The sequence below is a fragment of the Onychomys torridus genome, chromosome 19 (assembly GCF_903995425.1).
Source record: "Onychomys torridus chromosome 19, mOncTor1.1, whole genome shotgun sequence".
NCBI classification, from domain to species: domain Eukaryota; kingdom Metazoa; phylum Chordata; class Mammalia; order Rodentia; family Cricetidae; genus Onychomys; species Onychomys torridus.
The window spans coordinates 11,280,551-11,302,993 of NC_050461.1; the positions used below are offsets into that span (position 1 = coordinate 11,280,551).

Genomic DNA, 22,443 nt, shown 5'->3' on the forward strand with positions numbered 1-22,443 from the left:
CTATGGGTAACTGGGTCTGTGTACATGTGCACATGTTGGAAGTAAACGTTGGGTGCCTTTCTCTGATGCATTCCATCTTCTTTTTTGAGACAGCCTTTCCTGCTAACTTTGAGCTCATTCATTTACTAGACTGGCTGGCCACAGAGCCCCAGGGATTCTCCTTCCCTTACTCCCCAGTCTGGGGACACTATACCACACATACTGCCATACCTAGCTTTACATGTGGATTCTGGGGATCTGAACCAGCAAGCACTTAGTGACTGAGCCATTGTCCAAGCATCCCCATGCCCCAGGAATTTTAACTCGGAACGTGTTCCCTTCAGGGTTTTATTGTTAATAATCAGCACACAATAACTTAGTCAGCACAAAAATTTTAAGTAGAAAACCTATCTCCTAAAGGTGAGTAGACAAAACAACTAATTTAGTTAGGAAGGATGGACATGTATAATGAGTACAGAGAAGATTTGTGGGGACAAGTTAGGTCAAATTTCATTTTTGGAAATTTCACACTTACATTTTGTCTTTCTGTCTTGAGATTTAAAAAGCACTGCTGCTCTTAAGGGTTCCTGAGGGTGTGGTTTAAAGCGAACAGAGTAAAGAGTGAGCTAGATGGGTGAGGGGGAGGAAGGTGAGGCTGTGGAACAGGAGTCCTTTTGTTCTGTACTGAGTACTGACAGCAGAAGGAAGATGATGGCAATACAATGGACAAAGTTCCCTAGAGCAAGCATTCTGGAGAGTTCATTTCCTGTTCCGACCACTGTGTGGGTAATGAAAATCTGACCCGAGAGAAGAAAGGTCTGTCAACAATCAACTCGGCATAAGTGACTGAGTTTAACTTCAAGATGTTATACTCATATAATAAAATTATATTTTTCAAATGAAAAGAGAATAACCAAAGGTAACCAGTTTTTCTGGGGGCTAGAAAGATGGCTCAGTGGTTAAGAGAGCTTGCTGCACAGTGATGAGGACCAGAGTTCAGACTCCAGTGTCCACGTAACATCTCAAGCGTCCTGCAAACACCAGTAGCTTCAGCTTAGGGATATGATGTTCTTTTCTGGCCTCCATGAGCATCTGCGCGACACACACACACACACACACACACACACACACACACACACACACCAGCATACATATGTATAAGTACACAATTTTTAAAAAAAAAAGTTTTGCTAAGTCCTATCAATTTTGCTTTAATATTTTTTCTTGTTGTTTATTTACTAAATAAAAACATACTTATTTCTGTCTGTGTGCCCACACATGCCCTAGTGTGTGTGTGTGTGTGTGTGTGTGTGTGTGTGTGTGTGTGTGTGTGTATCAGAGAACAGGTTATGGGAGTTGGTTCTCTCCTCCCACCATGTGAGTTCCAGGGATTGAACTCAGGTTGTCAGGCTTAGTAGCAAGTGCTTTTTAGTAGGTAAACTATCTTGCCAACACAATAATTATAGCTTTAAAAAACATTTCAATTAATTTTTAATTGTGGGCATGCATTTGTTATGTATTCCTAAGTGTATCTCTTAGTTTGGGATTTGGGCTTTTGGTGCATAGCACAGCGGGATCTTGCTCCGTCTCCTGCCCAGACATATACACAGTGTACTTAGATAACATGTAGGACAATCACTCATAAAATATAAATGTTTAAACACACACACAAACACACACACACTGATTTCAATCTTACTACCAGTTAAGCATGTGTTTGAGTTTCCAGTCCATACTGTGAAAAATTTACATTATTTTTGTCATTTTTGAGACAGGATTTCTCTATGGGGTACCCCTGGCTGACCTGGAACTTGCTACGTAGACCAGGCTGGCCTTGAACTCACAGAGAACCGGCTGCCTCTGCCTCCCAAGTGCTGGGATTAAAGTCGTGCACTGCCACCACCACCACCTAGCTTTCCCAATTTAACTTCCATAAACTAAATTTTAGTTACTAATTTTGCGAAGGTTGTGAAACAGTAAGTCAGTCTCAGCGACTGGTCAATATTTAAACTTTTTTCTACTTTACACAAATACAATAGAATAACAAAATGAAGATTAATGAAGAAAACTGGACATATCCCTTTCAAATTAAAAGAAACTCCCATGCTTATCCTATGGACAGATCCTGAACGTTAAGCACAGTGCACACAACCTGAAAGCTGCAGCTTTTACCTCGTGTAAAGCTTTTGCCTCTTGTAAGTTTTGTATGCTGACTTTGAAACCGTAGGTATTGTTTAAAGAAGGTCCATCAATCTGAGAAGTTTCTTTCTTTGGAGTATTTACTGCAAACTGATTCTATTCAGAAAAGACATAGCCAGAAAAAAACATGAACAGCTATTTCTTTAAGAAAAAAGTTTTGTTAACATTCATTTTACTTTAGCAACTGTAAAAATATGATACAATCTATAAACAAACCATGTTAGTATTTGATTTTTACAAGCCCCAAATACTGAAAGCAGTAGTTGGATAGAGCTGACACTTAATAATCCATGGAAATTTATCTTGACTTTTTAAATATACTTTGCAATTATATGGCTAAAGTTTGGTAAATAGTGTGAAAGTCTGCATGTGTACCTTACCTCACTGCTACATGTATTGGAAAAAGCTTTCAAGCATTTAGAATACATACTTCCTTTGTCTCAGTCTCTAGAGAGCCCAGATTAGCCTAGTACAGTGATCTCTATGTCTCAGACTCCCCAGTGCTGGGATTGTATATGTGAGCCACTATATCCAGCTCTATCTTTTTTAAAGTAACTTTTCTGTTATTTAAATTCATTAACCATTTTCCCTAATGTTTACAATTCAGTTACTTGTTTTTAATATTAATAGCTTATAATTCAAAAGCTTTATAAATCAAAATTTGTAGTATAGCCTCAACACATAAGTAATAAAATACATCTTATATGTAATAATCTTCATGAGAAGTAGCTAATATGGAAGTGGTTTCTATCATTTATTTCCATTAATGTCTAATGCATTTCTTTCACATAACCTTATACTTTTCAATTAAGTACTATCGTATCTCTAGTATTGGAGTAAGGACATTTATAATTTCTCAACTTCAATAGTAGATAAAGTTGCTTCCTTTGTAATTTAGTGAAAGAAATTTAAAAAAAATTAAGTCACATTTGAAAAAAAATAAACCAATGAAAAGAATATTTTTTTCTGGCGGGATCAAAAATCACTTACTTGAGTTCTGCTGTGATTGGACTGTTCTGATACTGCCAGTTATCAGTTAATGTATGTGTATCCTCATAATCCACATTTTGGCTATCATATTCACTTTCTCTGTAATATTTGTATTTACACATAAGAATCTTTTAGATCCCAACAATTAAAAAACACAAAGAAAAATGTAATTTGTTGTTGTCTCAAAGCTATTTATAAATAATGATGTAAAAATGACGACGACGAGCTGAGACCCAGCCCTGCGTTGTCTGGACCACAGGGGTCTTGCATTGACGTTACCTTCATTTGGGTTGTCAGCAGGACTCTCCTGAGACTTTCTGCATCGCTTCCTTTCTTATTACACAACTTCTGCGTCTTTGCTTCTGTAGAAAGAAATTTCATTTTTAACTTGGTCTTTAAAGCAAATTTTGTTGTTTCAAACATTTAAATATCATTTGTGAGTATCGTTCTATACTCCAGACTTCATAATTTAAAAATAAAAATCAGAATCTCCAATCTCCATAAAATACTTCAAAATTTTGCATTTTTAAATAAGCACACTTGTGTTTTATTATTGAGTTTCATATCTTAGTCATTAACCTTGGGGATAATTCACTCATCAAATATTTATGATGAGGAGGGAGAGACATCAAGTTTTTTCTATGTTCTAGAAAGAGTCATAAATTCACCACACATAAATGAAGGTGAAATTACAACGTTCCCCTTATTTGTATAGACTATGCTCTAAGACCTTTCAGTGGATATCTGCAGATAGTACCGAATCCAATATACACTATGGTTTTTGCTCTACCTAGCTATACCCTGTAATAATAGCATTTAATTTATAAACTAAGTACATATTTAAATACAAATATAAACTAAGCACAGTAAGATTAACAATACCCAGGGATAAAATAGAATTACAATAATATACTCTAATAATTTATGTGAATGTCATCTCTTTCTCAAACATTCTTTTTCTCTTTGGCATCTATAAATCATCAACACCATTACTTCCGTGCTTTGGGGTCATGAAATAAAATAAAGACAATTTGAAATAAGCGTTCTAATTCCACAACAGTTGACTGGATTACTAAGGCATCTACTAAATCATTAACAAAAGAGTAACACGCATAAAACGGATACATTGGACAAAGAGACTGTTCATATCCTGGGAGGGATAAGTATAAAATTTCACAATTCACAAAACAGCACATAATTTAAAACTTATGGATCATTTATTTACAGAGTTTTCTACTTAGTATTTTTGGATTTAGCTAAAAGCCAAATTCTGAATGAGAGAGGAACTAATTGGGAATTTATACCTAGTTAAGACTTGGTGCTCTTGAACTGGAATATGTCTAGTAGGAATACATAAATGATTTCTCCCAATTGCTATGCAGTAAAAGTGTAAGAAAGCCAGTACAGGCTCAGGCAAGAGAAGATAATGAGCCAACATAAGGTTGTGGCAGCAGAGATAAAATAAAGTAGAAAAATTTGAGTTCTTTAGGGGGTAAAAGTGAAGGAACATAGTAATAGATTGAAAACCACAGGGTGCTAAAGGAATCAGGTGATGTGACATATGTATTGTGCCTAACTTTGGTGACTGATGAGACAATGGCACTATTCACCAGGGAGGGAGGGAGGCAAGGAGGAAGGGAGGAAGGGAGGGAGGGAGGCAAGGAGGAAGGGAGGCAGGGAGGGAGGGAGGGAGAGAATGGAAAGATTAGATGGGTCTGTACATGACTCATTGGGCACATGAATCTGAGTGTGGTGGTAAAGTTGTAGTGAAATGCAGGCATTGAGATCATGATTTAAGGGTTAAAAGGTATCAGTCTTGTGGTCCTTTGAACATTGGATCAGAACGCCATATAGTCAGTAGGGCAGTGTTCTCCAGCCTAAATAGAAATTTGTGAATTACCAGTATTAACTAACCCTGTGGACAGGGATTTGATCATTTAGGAGAAAATCCAAGGAAAGCTTAAGATTTAATAAACTGCAACATTTATATGACAACTAAGAATAGTAAGATATATTTAAAAGAAAATCAAGTAGAAAGAAGTGAAAATAAAGACAAACTCCAGAAACTAAGTTATCTTCAACAGGCCAATGACTGCTCAGAAGGTACCATTAGAAAACTAAAATGTATCTGCTGGCTTTAGTTACAAGAAAGTTATCAAGAAACTTTTTTTTTTAACCAGTGGAATGACAGAATTCAGATTAGAGTAGGCTGAGAAATGAATACAAAGTAAATAAGCAGAGCTGTTAAGAGAAATCTTTTAAAAGAAAGCTGATTTTGAAGGAGGAAAAGAAATTTGACCTGAGAGATAAGGTCAAGGCGAATCTTTGGTTGTTTTGGTTGGGGAAGGGCCAGGGACATACCTCTGCAGTGGAGGCCCTGGGTTTGAGACCTAGAACTGGGAAAATCAAAAAAACAAAAAGGTGGTGATTTGGGCATGTAAAAAAAAAAAAAAAAAAAAAAAAAAGCTAAGGGAAAAATCCAGTTCAGAAGCAGGTGAGGCTTCTCAGAGGTTCCTGTATTTCACCCAGAAGGTAGACAGACACATTGGAAGCAGGGTTCACAGTAGAAAGATGAAAACATTTCCAAATGACAACTTCCTATAGCATGACGAGTCAAAAACAGTCTTCCATTTCCTGAGCTACAAGTTCATTTACAAGACTCTGATTCTTATCATATAGTCCAATATTTCACATCTACTTTTGAAGAAACATGTGCAGTCTTCCCACTATTTCCACACTTACCTACTGATAAAGGGCTAAGGCCAGTTACTTCAGGAAGCTTTTCCAGGAATTTTCTCTGCATAACTGGTGTACTATGAAGGCAAAGGGTATCACATTTCCCAGTTCTTGCTCTAGCATGAATTGGAGAAATCACTTGAGGCTCCCGAGGCTCACCACAGGGGCTTCTTTGGACACTTTCTTTTATTGGCTTTAAGAAGTTCTCAACAGCTAGGGAACAGAGCTCCTCCACAGGTGATGAGTGTCTATCATCTCCATTTAATGCTCTGAAATCTGGGGATGCTGCTTGTTGCCAAGGTGGGACCCCTGGAGAATCAGGGGAGTTGTAACTAACGTAACAATTACCATCATCACCTTCATCTTCCTCAGGAACAGCTGTAACTGGTCGCAGTGTCTGACTGGCACTTACAATCTGACCACATCCTGTAGTTGGTGCTTGCAAGGCAACATGAGCCTTAGTAACTTCTTCCTTGCTATGTGCTGTAGTGGAAAGTGTATGTGGGCATGCACCCAGCTGTGGAGACACTGCAGCTACGTCACTTGGATTGACTAAAGGACTGACGTTTTCAGCAGATTTTACCACTCCAGTTAACTCAGACTTAGGGAGTTTCCTTGAACGTTCATACTCTTCTTTGGCTTGAAGCCATGCTTGAACCAGCTGTCGACTTGGGGCATATTTGCAAGGCATAATTACAATTTTTTTATCTTCTACCATCTTATGGCTATTACTTGACCCTTTATTGAGAACTGCTTGGCCATTACGAAGCGGGGATCCTGGTCTGGGACTCTGAGTCATTGCTGAGAATGCTGTTTTCCACAGGCGAAGTCCTTCCAAGGAAAAATCTCCTTCAAATTCAACCAGGTCATTTGGAAGTCGAGTTTCCACCATGAGGAGCCGTCCACCAATCTCCCTATAAATACATTTTTAGAACAAATGTTTTTGTCTCAAGAAACAATTACCCAAATGAGTTCCTACCTAACAGACTTAGATCCCTTCTGGTGTCTCAAATATTATAATTTCTTTTTTCCACTTATCCCAATTGCAGACAAAATACTCTATCTTCAGCTTTAATATGCCAGTATATAATTATACCAGTATATAATTACAAAATTAATTTCTTTGAAAGGTGTTACCAATATGAAAAAAAAAAGGTATTTTTTATTTTAGTGTCCCGTCAAACTGTGTTTGGAGATGGCACAAACTCATCAAAACCTTACCTCTATTGATCACTGTTTTATATGGGTGAGCTAACGTCTGTGGTGGCCAGGGGGTGGTATCGTGAACCTCCCTAAGTTGCTCTCAGTCTTAGTTTCTGAGACAGCAACTCAAACTAAACTTTAAGCTCATCACTTGAATAGCTGGATGGCCCATGAGCTCCAGGGCTCTGCATGTCTGTACGTCCCCAGTGCTAGGGTTACGGCAAGTCCCATCATGAACACTAGGGATGCAGACTCGGGTCTTCCTGCTCATGCAGCAGGTACTTTATCAACTGGTTCGTCTCCCCAGCCACTCAGAGTTAATTTGAAGTAATGGTCCACTGTCACCAGACAGAAATAAAAAACAGTGGAGTAGGGCCGGGTAGCTGGTGGCACACGCCTTTGATCCCAGCATTCGGGAGGCAGACACAGGCAGATCTCTGTTTGAGGCCAGCCTGGTCTACAGATCAAGATCCAGGACAGGCTCCAAAGCTACACAGAGAAACTCTGTCTCAAAAAAACAAAAACACAAACACAAACAACAAAAAGATGGAGTAATTTATCATTTATTTCTCGATAGCCTCTTTTGATATCTTCTAGTACCTATAGTAGTTTAGCAAAGCCAATAATTTCAGGTAAGCCTTTGTGTTTTTAAAATTCTCTCAATATTAGAAAAACAACAAAACCATACACATGGTGGTGATATACCACAAGGCCTTAGGTCCAATGTTCAGTATCAAACAAACGCCCCATCTACATAGCTGAGGGAAATAGCCATCATTCTGTTCTCTCATGTTCTTGAGTAACATAATTTTGGAATTGGCAGAACACAAAATGAACGGCCTATATTTCACTAATGTTTGAGCTCATGTGTATGCATGGAGAATCAGTAGTAGAAAGATAGACTGGCTTAGTCTGTGTGGTTGAGTGTTCCTGTGAACATGGTTGTCAGAGGACAAACTTTTGGATGTTGTTCCTCAGGTGCTAGCCTCTCTCTTTCACTGACGTGAAATTCACCAAGGAGGATAGGCTGGCTGCTAGGCTCCACCTAGAGATTAGTGATTACAAGTACATGCCACCAGTCCTGTTTTGTTTTTGTTTTAAACAAACAAACCACCACGAGTCTGGGTTACTGGACTCATGCCCTCAAGCACTTTTCCAATTGATTTATCTCCAGAGCCCCAAACTCTTGGATCAGGTCATGTGCTCTGTTAGCTAACATCAATTATGTGCTACCTTGGTGGTGGAAGTAGCAGAGAACTATTCAATCACTGCTAAATAAGAAAGTACAATGATTCCCACTTCACTCTTGAATGAAAAAAATGATAAGGAGAAATTATACCTTAATCACACCTTAGTAACTATAAAAAACTAGTAGCTCTATCAACAAGACTAAAGATGTTGAAATCAAACGAAAACTGGTTTAAAACAGAAACACCCCAAAACTAATGTTCATTTACTGTCAAAAAAGAACTCAAGTGTACTCAATGCTATCTTTTGGGTTTTTAGTGGTCTCCAAAGGTCCACGCATTAGAGGCTTGGTCTCTAGCTTGGGGGGACTTACTGAGAGGTCTTTAGGTTATGGGTACTGGTCTTTTCTTTTTGGTCCTAACCATTGAATGAGAAGTTTTGCTCTGCCAAACATGCTACCTTGCCATAGACCCAGTCATAAGCAGAACATGAACTGGAACCTCTGAGATCGTGAGTCCAAGTGAATCTCTTCTCCCTATAAACTGAGTTGCATCCAATATTTCTCACAGAGACAGAAAGCATATGAACACATTTATTAAAAACAAAACAAAGCCTAATGTTGGTCTGGTGAGATGGCTCTACAGGTAAAGACACCTGATGGCCACCAAGCCTGATGATCCAAGTTGATCCCTGGGACCCACATGGTGAAAGGCAGGACTGAGTCCCACAAGACCTCCATAATTGTGATATGCACACACCAACATACACATACACCAAAAAAAAGTATATAAAAAAGCTTAATAATTAAAACTTCCATTTATAGGGTAAACCCTAGTGGTAGAGTGCGTGCCTATGATGTGAGATCCTAGGTTCAGTTCCAAGCATAAAATTCTCTCATTCTCTTCCCCCCTCTCCCCCCCTCTCTCTCACACACATACACACACAATCGCTCTTATCCTGCCCTCCCTTCTTCTTCCCTCTTCCTGTAATACTTTGAGGTATTTTGACATTCTCTTAAACTTTGCATCATGTCAAAGTGAGCCTTAACAGTGACACTGGGTTAAGAACTAGTAAATTAAAGCCCAAGAATCAACCGAATTTGTCTAGGTATAGCTTTCTAGTTAGTTTGTGAATGTTCTTAATCAGTCTATAATTACAAATAATTTTCTTCATTGTTCTTAAAAATTCAGTATCACAGATAGAAATCAGTTATGAATGTTACAGAAATAAAAATCATTCAAAGTGACCCAAGGGGGAACAAATCGATGCTGGTTACCTGGGCTTTTCTGGCACATCAGAAGGATTACTGCAAAATGGCTCCTGATAAACAGTTTCTGAAAGATCATGATCCAACAAAGTTGCCACAATTTCCTCCCTGCTTGGTGGAGACATAAGAGGTTTCAGGATGTGAGCAGTCCGAGGGGTAAAGCTGCCGTTTTTAGACTGTAAGGGAGAACTGGTAGACCGCGGTGAACTATCAGGAGTTGGTGTCAAGACATCATTGTTCCTTGAGACATACAGTTCTAAGTCTTCAGAAGCTGCGTCCACAAGCTCCCCATCAGGGGAGGAAAGTATGGCAGTAAAAGAGGTATTGACTGATTCAAGAGACTGCTCCATTTCTCTCCCGTTATGACCTTGAATCCAGTCTGAACTGCTGGCCTGCGGGAGACTGAGAAATACTTCTTTACTCACTGAACTCCTACTCAGTCTGGATTTTTCATTTAGACAGCTCTCTGCTTGCTGGACACAGAAAGACTCCATTATTGAATTAGAACGAGATGTCAGAGGATGAAAGCTATTTTTCCACTGGCTGTGCCGATGATTTTCATTGTTATCTATAGATGATTTCTCAAAAAGTTCAGGGTTTAAAGTACTTGATCTGATCCACGGGCTTGAATCAGAGACATGATGCTTCTCCTCACTACAACTCTGTTTGTCATGACTTAAAAGCTCATTCTTTTCTATAGCTTGTCCTGGGAAAAGATCCTGAACAGCGTCACTTAGAAACTTCTGAGGCAAATTCTGATCAGCTGGAATGAACTGACTACCAGAATAAAAGCTACAAAATCCAGTCTGACCAATGGTGTTAATATCAAAATTATAATTATGTTCAGGAGACAAGCTATCTTCAAGTGAATAACAACTTTCAAAGCCTGGATCTGAAAAGAGGACGGGACTACCATCTGACAGGGAATTATCCACCTGGCCAGAGCTCTGTAGATTTGGAGCCCTGGGGGCTTGCTCCTTGGGTCTTGTTCTCCTGGGGGTCCGGGGTTTCCTGGGAGCTGTTACCGGTCGTGTTCGTTTATTTGCTTTCTTAGGCTCAACAGAAACAGAAGCGTTCTTCTCTGGCTGACTACCAGATGGTGAGTCCTGTAGGGCGTTTGCACTTTGTGCTTTCTGCTGTCGTTTTTGTAACAATTCCTTTAGAACAGCTAGCCCAGACTGTCCCTCACCAAACGCTGAAGGTGAAGGTGACACATTTTGAGTTTTACACTGAGGCGGTGCTTTGGTTTGTGAAATCGCTTCTGACAGTGGTCTTGGTTTTACCTTTTCAGGCTTAAGATTTGACATGTCTAAAATAAAGCCCCTCTGTTTCTGCTCCCACGCTATTTGTTTGATGGGACTTCTCAAAGAAGTTACAAAACAATTAGGTGTCTGACTTGCCTCAGAAGCTGCATTTCCTGGAGAACAAGTTCCACTGTGTTTTGACTGTTCTGACATGCACAAAGTCTGCTGCTGACTGTCTTTGCAGTACAAAAAATTAGGGGCACAGACCTGTTCTGGCTTTGATTCTAGGGAACTGTGGTACTCATTTACCTTTCCAACAGATGACACACAGTTTTTTTGTATACTTGCGCTCTCCTCTGTCTTTGGAGACATTACACCTGAAGATATCTGCGTACTTTGTGCTACCTGAGATAAATGGTTGGAAAGGTCAAATATGCTTTTCTGAATCAAGGTTGATTCCTTTCGAGTAAACATGGCACTTTGATTAAGAGACCTCTGAAGATTCATTTTTGAGATTCCAGGTCCTATAGAGCTATAAACAATTGATGAGCTGGGGAATGTTTGCAGATCCACAGACTTCTTGCTTTCTAAGAAAGAGGAGAAGCAGTTAGACAGCTTCTGCTGTGTATTAAGTCCAGTGGGTTGGCAGGTAGAAAGTGGATGATCCATAGCAGGGACTGTTTGCAACATCTCTTTCTGCTTAAAAAGTGCTTGAGCGCCAGGGCTACTGGCGAGCTCAGACCCGCTCTGGTGGTTGAGCGCCAGCTTGGCTTCAGCCTCAGGTTGTGGTTTTACCTTCTCATCTGTAGGTGCCATGTGCTTTCCTGATGTACCTTTCTCATTTGTTCGTTTCTGCTTTGCTCTTGGTTTCTTTTTCCCATCATCTACTAGTTTATTTGTCTGGTTTCGTTTGTTTCTTTTTTTAGTAACTACAGAGGGATTAGCAAGTCTTGCTTTTGACTTCTTAACCTGTGCTCTTGCTCGACTAGTTTTTCCTACACGAGGATTAGTCTTAGTGTTAAATGCATTAGGACCCTTAAAAAGCATTGACTCTTTTTCTGCAGCAGCCATAATTTCTTCAGCTCTAGGGTCTGTGGGAGACCAGCAGCGAGGTGGAGAAGAATTGATAGGACTTGTGCTTCTCTCGGAAAGAAAACCTAGCTTCGACATTACATCACTATAATTCAAGTCACAGTCTTCGGTTTCAGCAATATAAGATGGTGAGGGAGGAGAAAGAATAGCGTGTGTCCGTTTTTTTCTGAAAGATAAAGTTCTTCTAATGTTTTCACTATTTGTTCTTTGTTGCTTACCAGTTTTTTTCTTAGCAGACTTATGCTTTGACTTCCTTCTGTGACTTTTCTTTGGTGTCAGTGGGTAAATGGGATATTTGGTTGCAGGCGAGTCAGGAACTTTTGGCCAAAAATCCTTCAAAGGTGCAAGCTTCTTGTACAGTTCCATTTTTTCCTCAGTTAATGTTACTTGTTTTTCTTTAGAGTCTATTTTACCCAGCTTCACAAGCATATTTTTTCTCCCTCTAAATCTATTAATAATAATATACTTTATAATGACAGGGGGCAGCTTTTTAGACATTTTCCTTCGTTTCCGGGATTTTAGAGTTCCATTTAAATTTTCACTAATTTCCATGGGATGAGGTAGGCTCATTTTTGGGTTGTGTGTTACAAAACTTGACTCACTATCTTCAGTTTCATAATTCACCTTGCGTTTGGCTCGAAGTGTGTATTTATTTCCGTATAGTCCAAAAGATTGTTCAGTTTCTAAAGAGCCATCTCCAAAATGACAGTCTATAAAGTTTTCTGTAGGTGTTTTATTTTCAAATGTCCCATGAGTAGCTTTAATTAAATCATTACTCAATACATTATCCTTCTCAGAAGTACTGCTGTAAGGATTACTATGTACACAACTGTCCTTTGTGGTTCCAGTATCACTACTTTTGGTAGACGTTTCCTGATGACCTATTAATTTCTTTTTATTTAATTTTAACCGGGAAGGTTTATTGCCAGGTTGTAGTTTGTACGTGACAGGAGATAGTTTCTGTGGTCTACTGAGGCAATTAGAAAGAACAACACTGGGAAAGAACATATAATGTGCTGCCTGCTGGCTGAGACTTGGCTTTTCCATTTTATGCTCTTGGAATTCTTCATATCTGATTTTAAGTTTATTCAGTCCACTCTCATCAGTGATACTATCAAGAGGATGCACCACAGTTCTATTGTCTCCTGAGCACGGCAGCATGTCACAACTGTCAGTTAATGAAGAGGGGAAGATACTATTAAAAGATGTGCTGTTTCCCTTTTCATTTCCTTCAGAGGACAATTTATTTTTTGAATGACTTAAGTCAGCAAAGTTGAAAGAGTTTTTCCCCAATGTATTCTCACTAGTGTGACGGTTCACATGTATGAAAGGGGCATCCTTTTCGATTTTTCTCATGTTTGTATACTTTCTACTTGGTATTTGTCTTGTAACAGATGGAATATCATCTTCATAATCAAAAACACTACTTTCACAGGAAGATATCGGCAAAGATTTGTCTTTCTTACACATCTCTTTATGAGAATTATCCGAATGAACAGTACTGCTTAAAGATCCAGAGTATTTCATGGAGTAAGTACTTTCATTTGTCAAAGTGACTGAATTGTCTCGACCTTTTTCTGTATTGTTTGGCTGTGAAAGGTCTTCAATCAAATCTTCTTTGTTTAAAATGTGGGAAGAAAGGGCACTTGTGTGTTTACACTGAAAGGTAATCTTAGCAGAAGATGGGGGTTCTAATGTAGCAGCATCCTTGTGAAAGATAGAGGGTCTCACTGACAGCTTGCCTGTTGCAATCACTGAAGAGTGGGTTCTAGAGTTTTCATTGTTTAATGGATTGTCTAGAATCAGAGAAAGAAAAGAATTTACTCATTCACAGTGCTATCCCTTAAGGAAGATTTTATACTGTTTGTATGTCTGAAACAGCAATCTGTCATCAAGATTATGCAACCTAAACAATCATGAGACAACATTAGTCATTATTTAAACATATAGTCTTTTGATCAGAAAAATCTTTAAGGAATATGGGAAAATATTTCCATATTTAAGTTGTTTCATAAAATAATATGGTCTTCTTCATGTTATTTGAAATATGTTTAGCATATCTTAGTTTCTTGTTCTATAGGAATGACACTGATTAAGGTTTACAGAGCTTTAGCCCAACACCTCACAAATAACCTACCCTCTTGAATCACAAAATAAGGAATCACATATCTACAGTTTTTAAAAAGAAAAACTCCTGTAGAAAGACAAAACATAATTGTGTCACTTACAGCCTCACATACTTAACACAGGAGATCTAATTACAGTTTTCAACTAAAGCACAACCGAATGCCTGCAATAGATTTGTCTTCTTACCACTATTTTCGTCTGCAGTTCCATCTAACTGAGGTATAGAAAGATTGGCAAAAAGCAAACTATTATCACTCCACTCCATTTCTTCTTCTGAAGATGAGTCGTCATCCTCAGTTGAACTTCTGTGGGTATTTCTACACAGTGACCTAGAGAATATTAAAATTCACGGTAAGGTTGATTGTTAGAAAAAGACACATCTGGGGCTGGAAAGATGGCTCAGCAGTTAAAAACACCTGCTCTTCTTGCAGAAGACTCTAGTTTCAGTCCCAGAACCCACATGGTGGCTCACACCTGTCAATAAGTCCAGTTTCAAGGGAGCTGACACTCTCTTCTGGTTTCTGTGGGGCAATGCACACATGTGACACAGACACGCATGCAGGCAAGCACTCATACACATAAAACAAAAGAAAAAAATCTTAAAAGAAAAAAATGCATCTTAGATGCAAATTTACTGATTATGATAGCAAAACAATACAAAGATACACAAATAACATTTTAAAAAGAAAAACTGATTTATTTCGCTTTATTAACATGTACTGCTATGGGACCTGCAAAAGTTATTATAAATAGAATTTATAATCTCATCCGTGTGAAGTAGAAAGCATCATAATTCTTACTTAAAGCTATAACATCTTGGTTACCCTATCTAGTCACGTCCTTCCTCAGTCTCCCCTTTATCCTATCTGTGGATATGACGTACACACATAAAACAAATGAGAATCAAGTAGCTCCTAAAAAGGTGGCATCCTCAGCTATTCGAAGGTATTCTTAATGAATCGCTAAATTCTGAAATGAAAAATAAAGGGGAGAGGGGCATTCCAATGAGGGCCAAGCAGCAGTGACCAGGAAGAGCTGGGAGACAAGGTGGGGACTGAGTTGATCTTGCAATAGCCACAAAGCGAGGTTCCTGAAAATTTTAGGAAAATTTGAGGTTCGGCTAGTCTAAGTTTTGCCCCATATTTATACTTGCCTAGAACTTTCACTCCCATCTAGATGCTCAAATTTCCCTTTGGCCTCAACTGCTTTAAAATAGTTTACCCTTTCAGTCTTTTTTTTTTTTTTTTTAAAACAAATCACAATTTGTCATAAAACCACTTTCAAGTGCTCAAAGAAATCTTACATCAGACGTCATCTAATTGCTAGTTGTTATTTTTATTTAGGTTTTCCAAGACAGGTTTTCTTTTTTTGTGTGCATCCTTGGCTGTCCTGGACTAGCTCTGTAGCCCAGGCTGACCTCAAACTCAAGAGATCCGCCTGCCTCTGCCTCCTGAGTGCTGGGGTTAAAGGTGTGCGCCACCACGCTAGCTAGTTATTTTTAGATGCTAATAATTCTAGTCTAACTTTCACTCTGATCTAAAAATCTTATTTTTAATAGCGCTGATACATCTCTGCTTTCATGTTCTCTGTGTCAAGGGCTTGCTGTCTCACAGGATAACCCTTCAGTCATTATTGGCTCTGTTAGTAGCTAACTGCCTTTTTGATAACACATACAATGAATATTTTCAACTTCCATGCTATATTCATGCTTTATCCTCCATCATAAGAACAGATACATGTCATTTTCTACATTTGAATCTTCAATATGTAAATGTTTATCACTTCTCCCTTGATAATCTAATCAGACCAAATACCATCTATTCTAAGATCTTTACAATGGCAGTGTTCACAGATCGCTCTGGTCGTTGTCTTCTTTCCCTTTACTTTCTCAGCCTTCCTCAACTATGGACGTGTGGCAAAGCATAACATCTAATATACCACAATGCCACCTGTGATGGCTACTCTTGGTGGCCAACCTGACTGAATTCTGGCATCAACTGAAATGTGGACCCCTGGGCACTCCTGTGAAGCACTTTCCTGACCAGATTATCTGAAGCAGGCAGGCCTATTCTAAATGTGGGCAGCATGTTCTGGTGGCAGCCTAGATAAAAGGGCACGAAAACTTGCTTTTCGTCTGCTTGCCCTCACTCTTGCTGGCCTGTCCATCAATCCTGTTGCTGTGGCGCTCCTTCACCAATATCAGAAAAAACTTCTTTGTGATTCCAATGTAGACTGAAGAACAGCTGCTCTCCAGGGATCCTCCTGGCCTTCAACAAGACTGGGCCTGCTGAGACATCAGCCTTGTAGACTGAGCAACTACCAGATTATTGGCTTTTCCACTGTAGGATGGTCATTGTTGGGATGACCTAGACTGTATCTAGTAAGACAATTTCATGGATCCCCCTTCTATATTATACATTACATATAGTTATTATAAATATATATTTCTTCTATCAGTTCTGTTCTTTTTTTTTTTTTTAAGATAAGGTCCTGCAGGGTAGGGGAAGGTGTGCTCAGTCACTAGTGTACAGCTAGATGCCTCTGGTGATAGTTAAAGGAACTAGAGGTAAGATCTGGGACAGGAGGAAGTTAAGCTTAATTGGAACATCCACCAGGCCTTCTCAAACAGGTGGCCTGGATGCTTAAGTCTGTTCTTAGAGGGTACAGAGGTATCTCTGATAAGGTACTTACCTCCATCTGGGGATGGACCTGGTCGGATGCTGTCAATGATGATAATTACAGATGATTTAGATAACTTTCTGGCTGAGCATAGCTGTCAGCACAGAAAGTTATCTAAATAGTCTTGGAAGTGGTTAGGTAAGGAGTTGAAGGTCTATAAAGTTAGTAAGGCTGTAAGAAAAGAGGGTATGAGCTAAATTGTGTAAAGCTATTACTTAACGTCCACCTGACCTAGGCAGTGTCTCCTTGTGGAATTTACCTTAGATCAGGAGACTTGTAAATGGGCTGTAATTACTGCTAGTCCTTGAAAGTGGCTAAGGGAGATATCTGATTCCAGAGAAAGCCTTTCCTGAGGCTGTTCTCCAAATACTGGAATGTGTATGTCCAGAAAGTGGTCAGTCCACACTGTTAGCTCTTCTTAGGGAAAGTCAATTGGGAAAACTACAAAGGCACACATGATTTTTCATAACAGAATACAGCTGATATATAACAAGCCAAGTAACACCAAAAGCTCCTTGGAATTTGGCTTCCTCTGGAGGAATTCCTTGATCCCTCCAGGTAGTGACTTTGCCATAACCAGCTGAGTTCTTATGATATATTCCTGCGACCCGCAGCAATAAGGTCTTACTATGCAGCCTTGGCTGGCAACTAAAGGCACGTGTCACTAGTCCAGTTATTTGCTTATGATTGGTATTTAATTCACTCAGTCCAAGCAGACCTGAAAGTCACTTCTTATTTTTAAGCTGACATTGCATACTGATACTTAGACCCATTCACAGTTACTCTAAGGGAATTACTCTTTTTAATTTCTGGGGTAAGGGGAGCTTCAATTTTAACCACTGGCTCCTCAGATGTGTCAATACTATATAAAACAGATATTTTCTAGGCTTTACCTTTTAAAATGTAGCAGATTACTTTGCTTGGAATATTAAATATATGCTACATGAAACAGTCATTTTTAAAATGGATCTTAAAAGTCAATTTAGTTCACAAGGCATTTTACAGTATGAATAATAACAAATAATTTTCTACCAAAGGACAGCAGTGACAAAAAGCATTTAGTAGAATAACTGATATTAACTTAAAAAAAAAAAAAATCACCTCTTTTTGGCACAGTGTTCTTCAATATCACTGTCCCATCTCTGGGACATCACCAAACTCAGCTCCATTTCCTCTTTTTCAATCTGTGGTGCATTTTCTTCATCATCACTGTTTTGGGGATTCTGAGAGTCTCCAAAGGAGTGACATGGTAATGGTATCCTGCTCTTTTCTCCTTGATAGCCATCACTTTCCAAACCAGCGAGAAGATGGACCAGCGCTTCATCAGGACTACTGTCCACTAGAAAACAAGGAAATCAATCACCTTACCATTTCCAAATGATCCAACAATAGAGATCAATGATCAGCCAACACAAGAGATGCTGGCACATGCTAAAAAGTTGGTGCAAAGGCTCAAGTGATGGTATCGCAGCCCTCTCATCAAAATGCGCTCCTTGGGCCATCTGAATGAGGAGAATGTAGTGACCTTATGAAAAAGAAGATTCTCAGGTTCCATCTCACATCCACTAAATGGGACTGGTGTTTTTGAAGAGTTGTCCAAGCTTACTTAGGTATGAATAGCACTAAAGAAAATTTGGTCCTAAGTGTTCAAAATAAAACATATTCAAATCAATGATAGCTGGTTAAGTATAATAATAAGTAAACATGTAAACATCTTACCCTACACTTAAACTTTACTCATAGGATAGTCAAGTAAAATCTAGTTGAGATACATAAACACGTTTTGAAAAGTAGTTTACAGTTTGATTTTTATGAAACCATACCACATATATTAAGATTCCTAAAGTTAAAAGTCACAGTATCACGTGTTAACAAGGTTGTGATGAAACTGGAATTTTCACCTACTGCTGCACAAATTGTAAAGTGTCCTTAAATTCTGGCATACATCTAAAATCTTTACACTCTCGAAAGTGTGTCTTTTAATATTCTAAAGATATCAGGATGGGTGTTGGCAACCAGAAAGAGAAAAGCAGATTAGACTGAGTTGCCACTCAGTCTCACCCTCCAGCCGTCAGGTTAGTACAGAGTAGCTGATGGATGAGTTGATCACTATTGGTCCATTAGTCATGTCTACATAATGAAACATCCACAAAGCCCAAATACTGTACATTTCCCTTCATTTGTGGTTCCCAGATTATATACAGATACATAGAATCATATATATATATATATATATATATATATATATATATGTATGTATGTATATGTATATGTATATATATATGTATATGTATATATATGATTTCAAAGTAGAAGTAAAACTGTCTAAATGAACTAAGAGGACTTATGGGAGGGAGCGTGAGGTGAGAAAAAGGAGTTAGCAGCTATGAGGGGAAATAGTCTCAATGTACAATATATACATTTCAGAAAGTTTAAATAACTAAATAACAAACAGAAAAGGGTGGGTGGGGTGGACAAAGCCTCGAATGCCAAAGGACTGAATTTTGAGAGCTTCTGATAGCAGTACATGAGAGCTCCTGGAGCCTGGCACGGATGAACAAGACATGGGCACCTTGTGCCTCTTCACCCATTCTCACTATACCCACTGGTTCTGGCTGTTATTGGTAACCTTTGTAACAGCCTTTATAATTCAGTAATAAATCTGCTTGACCTATTTGGTGATCTGCTCAATAAAATTAATTGAGCTTGGGGAAGGGGTATGTCAGCCCTTACCCATGGAATCAGATATAGTCCAAGTAGATAGGGGTTAGAACTGAACTGAATTAGAGAGCATCCAAGTGTTATCCATTCCAGAACTGACTGCTTGCTAGGTATGTGTGAAAAAATACCTAGACATCCAGGCTCAAACATGTTTTGTCTTGATTGTTATGGTTAGGAATCTAGGAGAAAATGAGTTTGTTTTCTCCCTATATCTACACTACATAACCCATTAATTCCACTACCACATGTTTTACACCTTTTACATCTAGTGACTAAGTCAGCTTATAAAAGAATGGGTTTCACTATACTTCAGTTCACCTTTCCTTCTCTTTTCCCTACACTCAGTCAGCTCCGCCCCCCAACTGGCTCACTTTCTACTTTCATTCTGCTTTCATGATCTACATATATATTTATTTTCCTCCTTCGTGTGTGTGTGTGTGTGTGTGTGTGTGTGTGTGTGTGTGTGTGTGTGTGTACACACAGGTGTCTGTGCATGTGCAAGCAGAGGCCTCAGGTTGGTGTTGGGGAATCTTTCTCAATTTCTTTTCTACATTTGCTTTTGAGGAAATATTTTTTCATTGCAGTTATTTATAAAATGGGATTGATACCAGGAATATATAAATGATTAAAATAAATGCTGAAAAGAGAAACTAGTCAATGACCAGGTAAGTGTGACTCACAAAAGGAGAAAGGCAAACGGCCACTAAACATATGAAAATATATTGAAGCAGGACTTTCTTCTTCTGAGACAAGGCCTCTCCATGTAGTCCTGGTATTCACTATGTACGTCACGTTGGCCTTGAACTCGGAGATCTGCCTGCCTCTACTTCACAAGTGCTGGGATTAAGGGCATGGGCCACCAGGCCAGGCTGAGGCAGTACTCTTAATCAAGCCCAGAGCCACTGATAAAGCAGTCTCATTAGCCGGTTCACTCCTGGGAACCGTGCTCTTTGCCTTCTCAGGACAGAATTACAAGCGGAGTGCCACGATCACCCGGCAGTGATGTGAGTTCCGGGGGTTCGAATGCAACTCCTCTTGCTTGCATGGCAAGAACTTTAAAATTCTATATTCATTTAAAAGTATGTGTTTGACTGATTTTATGTGCATGGGTATTTTGCTGCATGTATGTCAGCACCCAAAGAGGAGGGCAGGAGTGGGGGTTGGATACTCTGGGACAGGAATTAAAGACAAGTTACCACATGAGTGCTAGGAAGCAAACCTGGGTCCTCCGGCCGGGAGAGCAGCCAATGCTCTTAACTCCCGTCATCTCTCATTCTCATAACTTAATTCTTTATGGCAAAAACAAAACAAAACAAAAACCCAAAAAACCGAAACAAAACAAAAACAAACCCACTGTATGTATCTAAACCACATTCTCTTTCTCTATTTGATTATCTGTTGGTGGACATTTAGACTGGTTTGATATCTTGGTTACTGTGACTCAATAATCAGAGACACACTGCAGCAGCTATCCAAGAGAGATATGGTTGGATTACTGGTAACTGTTATTATTTTAAGAAACCTCTGTACTATTTTCCATGGTGGCTGCACTACCTTATATACCAACTTACAGTGTTGAGCTACACCCCCTTCTCTTTTCTCTTTTCCCTTTCTCAGAGCCTGGGTCACCGTGGCAGGCCTTGAACTTGCTCTCCTGCTGCCTCAGGCTCCTGGCACAAAAATTGTTTATTTACTTGATGTCAGAGGTTCTGCCTGAGATGAGCTGGAATCTCAATGTAATTTTAATTTGTATTTGCTGATGGCTAAGAATGCTGAACATTTTCCCCATATACTTACAGGCCACTTAAATTTCTTCTTTTGAGAACTGACTTATTTGCTTAGTTACTGACTTAAGATTTATCTTTATTTTATGTGTATGAGTGTTAGCATGCATGCATGTATGTATGTGCACCACAAGCATGCTCGGTACTCATGAAGGTCAGGAGAGAGTGCCACGTGCATTGTTGGGAACTGCCATGTGAGTGCTGGAAACTGAACTTATACCTGGGATGGTATAAGTAGCAAGCACTCTTGACTGCTGAGCCATCTCTCCAGTGCCCCCTCCCTTTAGTATTTAATTATTTGTGTTCTTTATATACTCTAGGTTATCAATATTCTGTTAGATATATGGCTAGCAATGAAGATAATTCCATAAAAGCTTATTATTCCATGAATAAACATATCATAATATTTATAATACCCTCAAATTAGAAACCCAAATACATATCAACTGACAAAGTGTATTATGATGTAAATGACAGAATATTACTGATCAAGAAAAGGAATAAAAGTTACAGCATGGATGAATTTTGAAAACGTTATACTAATTGAAAGCAGCCAGACACAGGAAACTGAATGATCCCATTTACATAAAATGTTCTAGTTAGGTAAACTTAGTCAAAACAATGTTTGCCCAGAGGCTCAAAAGAAGTAACTTTTACTAATGAGGACATGGATTTTCTGGGGATGATAAAAATGTTCTGAAATTGGATAATAGTACAGGTTGCACAATTACAATAATGCACCTCAATAAACTTTTTAAAAGAATATTAAATAGCCCCACCCCCAATCTCCTACACAACCCTTGTCTCTGTGAAATGAAGCAACAAGGTAACGTAGTCTCCATTTACTAAAACAGAAAGTTTTATGGGTTTTTTTTTTTTTGCTGATGTTTTAAGAATTTGGTCCAGGGGCTGGAGCTCTGTGGTTAAAAGCACGTAATTCTCTTGCAGAGGGCCTGAGGTCTGGTTCCTGGAACCTACTTTAGGCAGCTCACAACTGCCTGTAAGCATCAGGGACCTGATGCCCTCTTCTGGTCTCCATGGACACCTGCACATACCACCATCCTTCAACAGACACATGTCAGTCATGATAACAAATGGAACACTAGATGAAAATATTTGCTTGGAGGTTGTTCTGATAATGATCTACTTCTTAAATTTACTTCTTAAATCTAAATTACAATTCGTTTCATTTTTTCGGCCTTATTTTTAGAGCTTTGATAACACTTAAGTTGTT

General features: G+C 38.9%; 1 protein-coding gene across 4 annotated transcripts in view; it reads right to left on the reverse strand.

Moving 5' to 3' along the window:
* Rev3l (REV3 like, DNA directed polymerase zeta catalytic subunit) overlaps positions 1-22,443 on the reverse strand; it is a 150,716-nt gene that overhangs the window by 48,333 nt on the left and 79,940 nt on the right. For all 4 annotated transcript variants that reach the window (XM_036169236.1, XM_036169238.1, XM_036169239.1 and 1 more), the window contains 6 exons: positions 17,806-18,043; positions 14,212-14,354; positions 9,572-13,694; positions 5,911-6,818; positions 3,448-3,530; positions 2,152-2,274 (listed from right to left, as the gene is read on the reverse strand). In XM_036169236.1, the coding sequence (XP_036025129.1) occupies positions 2,152-2,274; positions 3,448-3,530; positions 5,911-6,818; positions 9,572-13,694; positions 14,212-14,354; positions 17,806-18,043 (5,618 nt within the window). The remainder of the gene's footprint in view (positions 1-2,151; positions 2,275-3,447; positions 3,531-5,910; positions 6,819-9,571; positions 13,695-14,211; positions 14,355-17,805; positions 18,044-22,443) is intronic.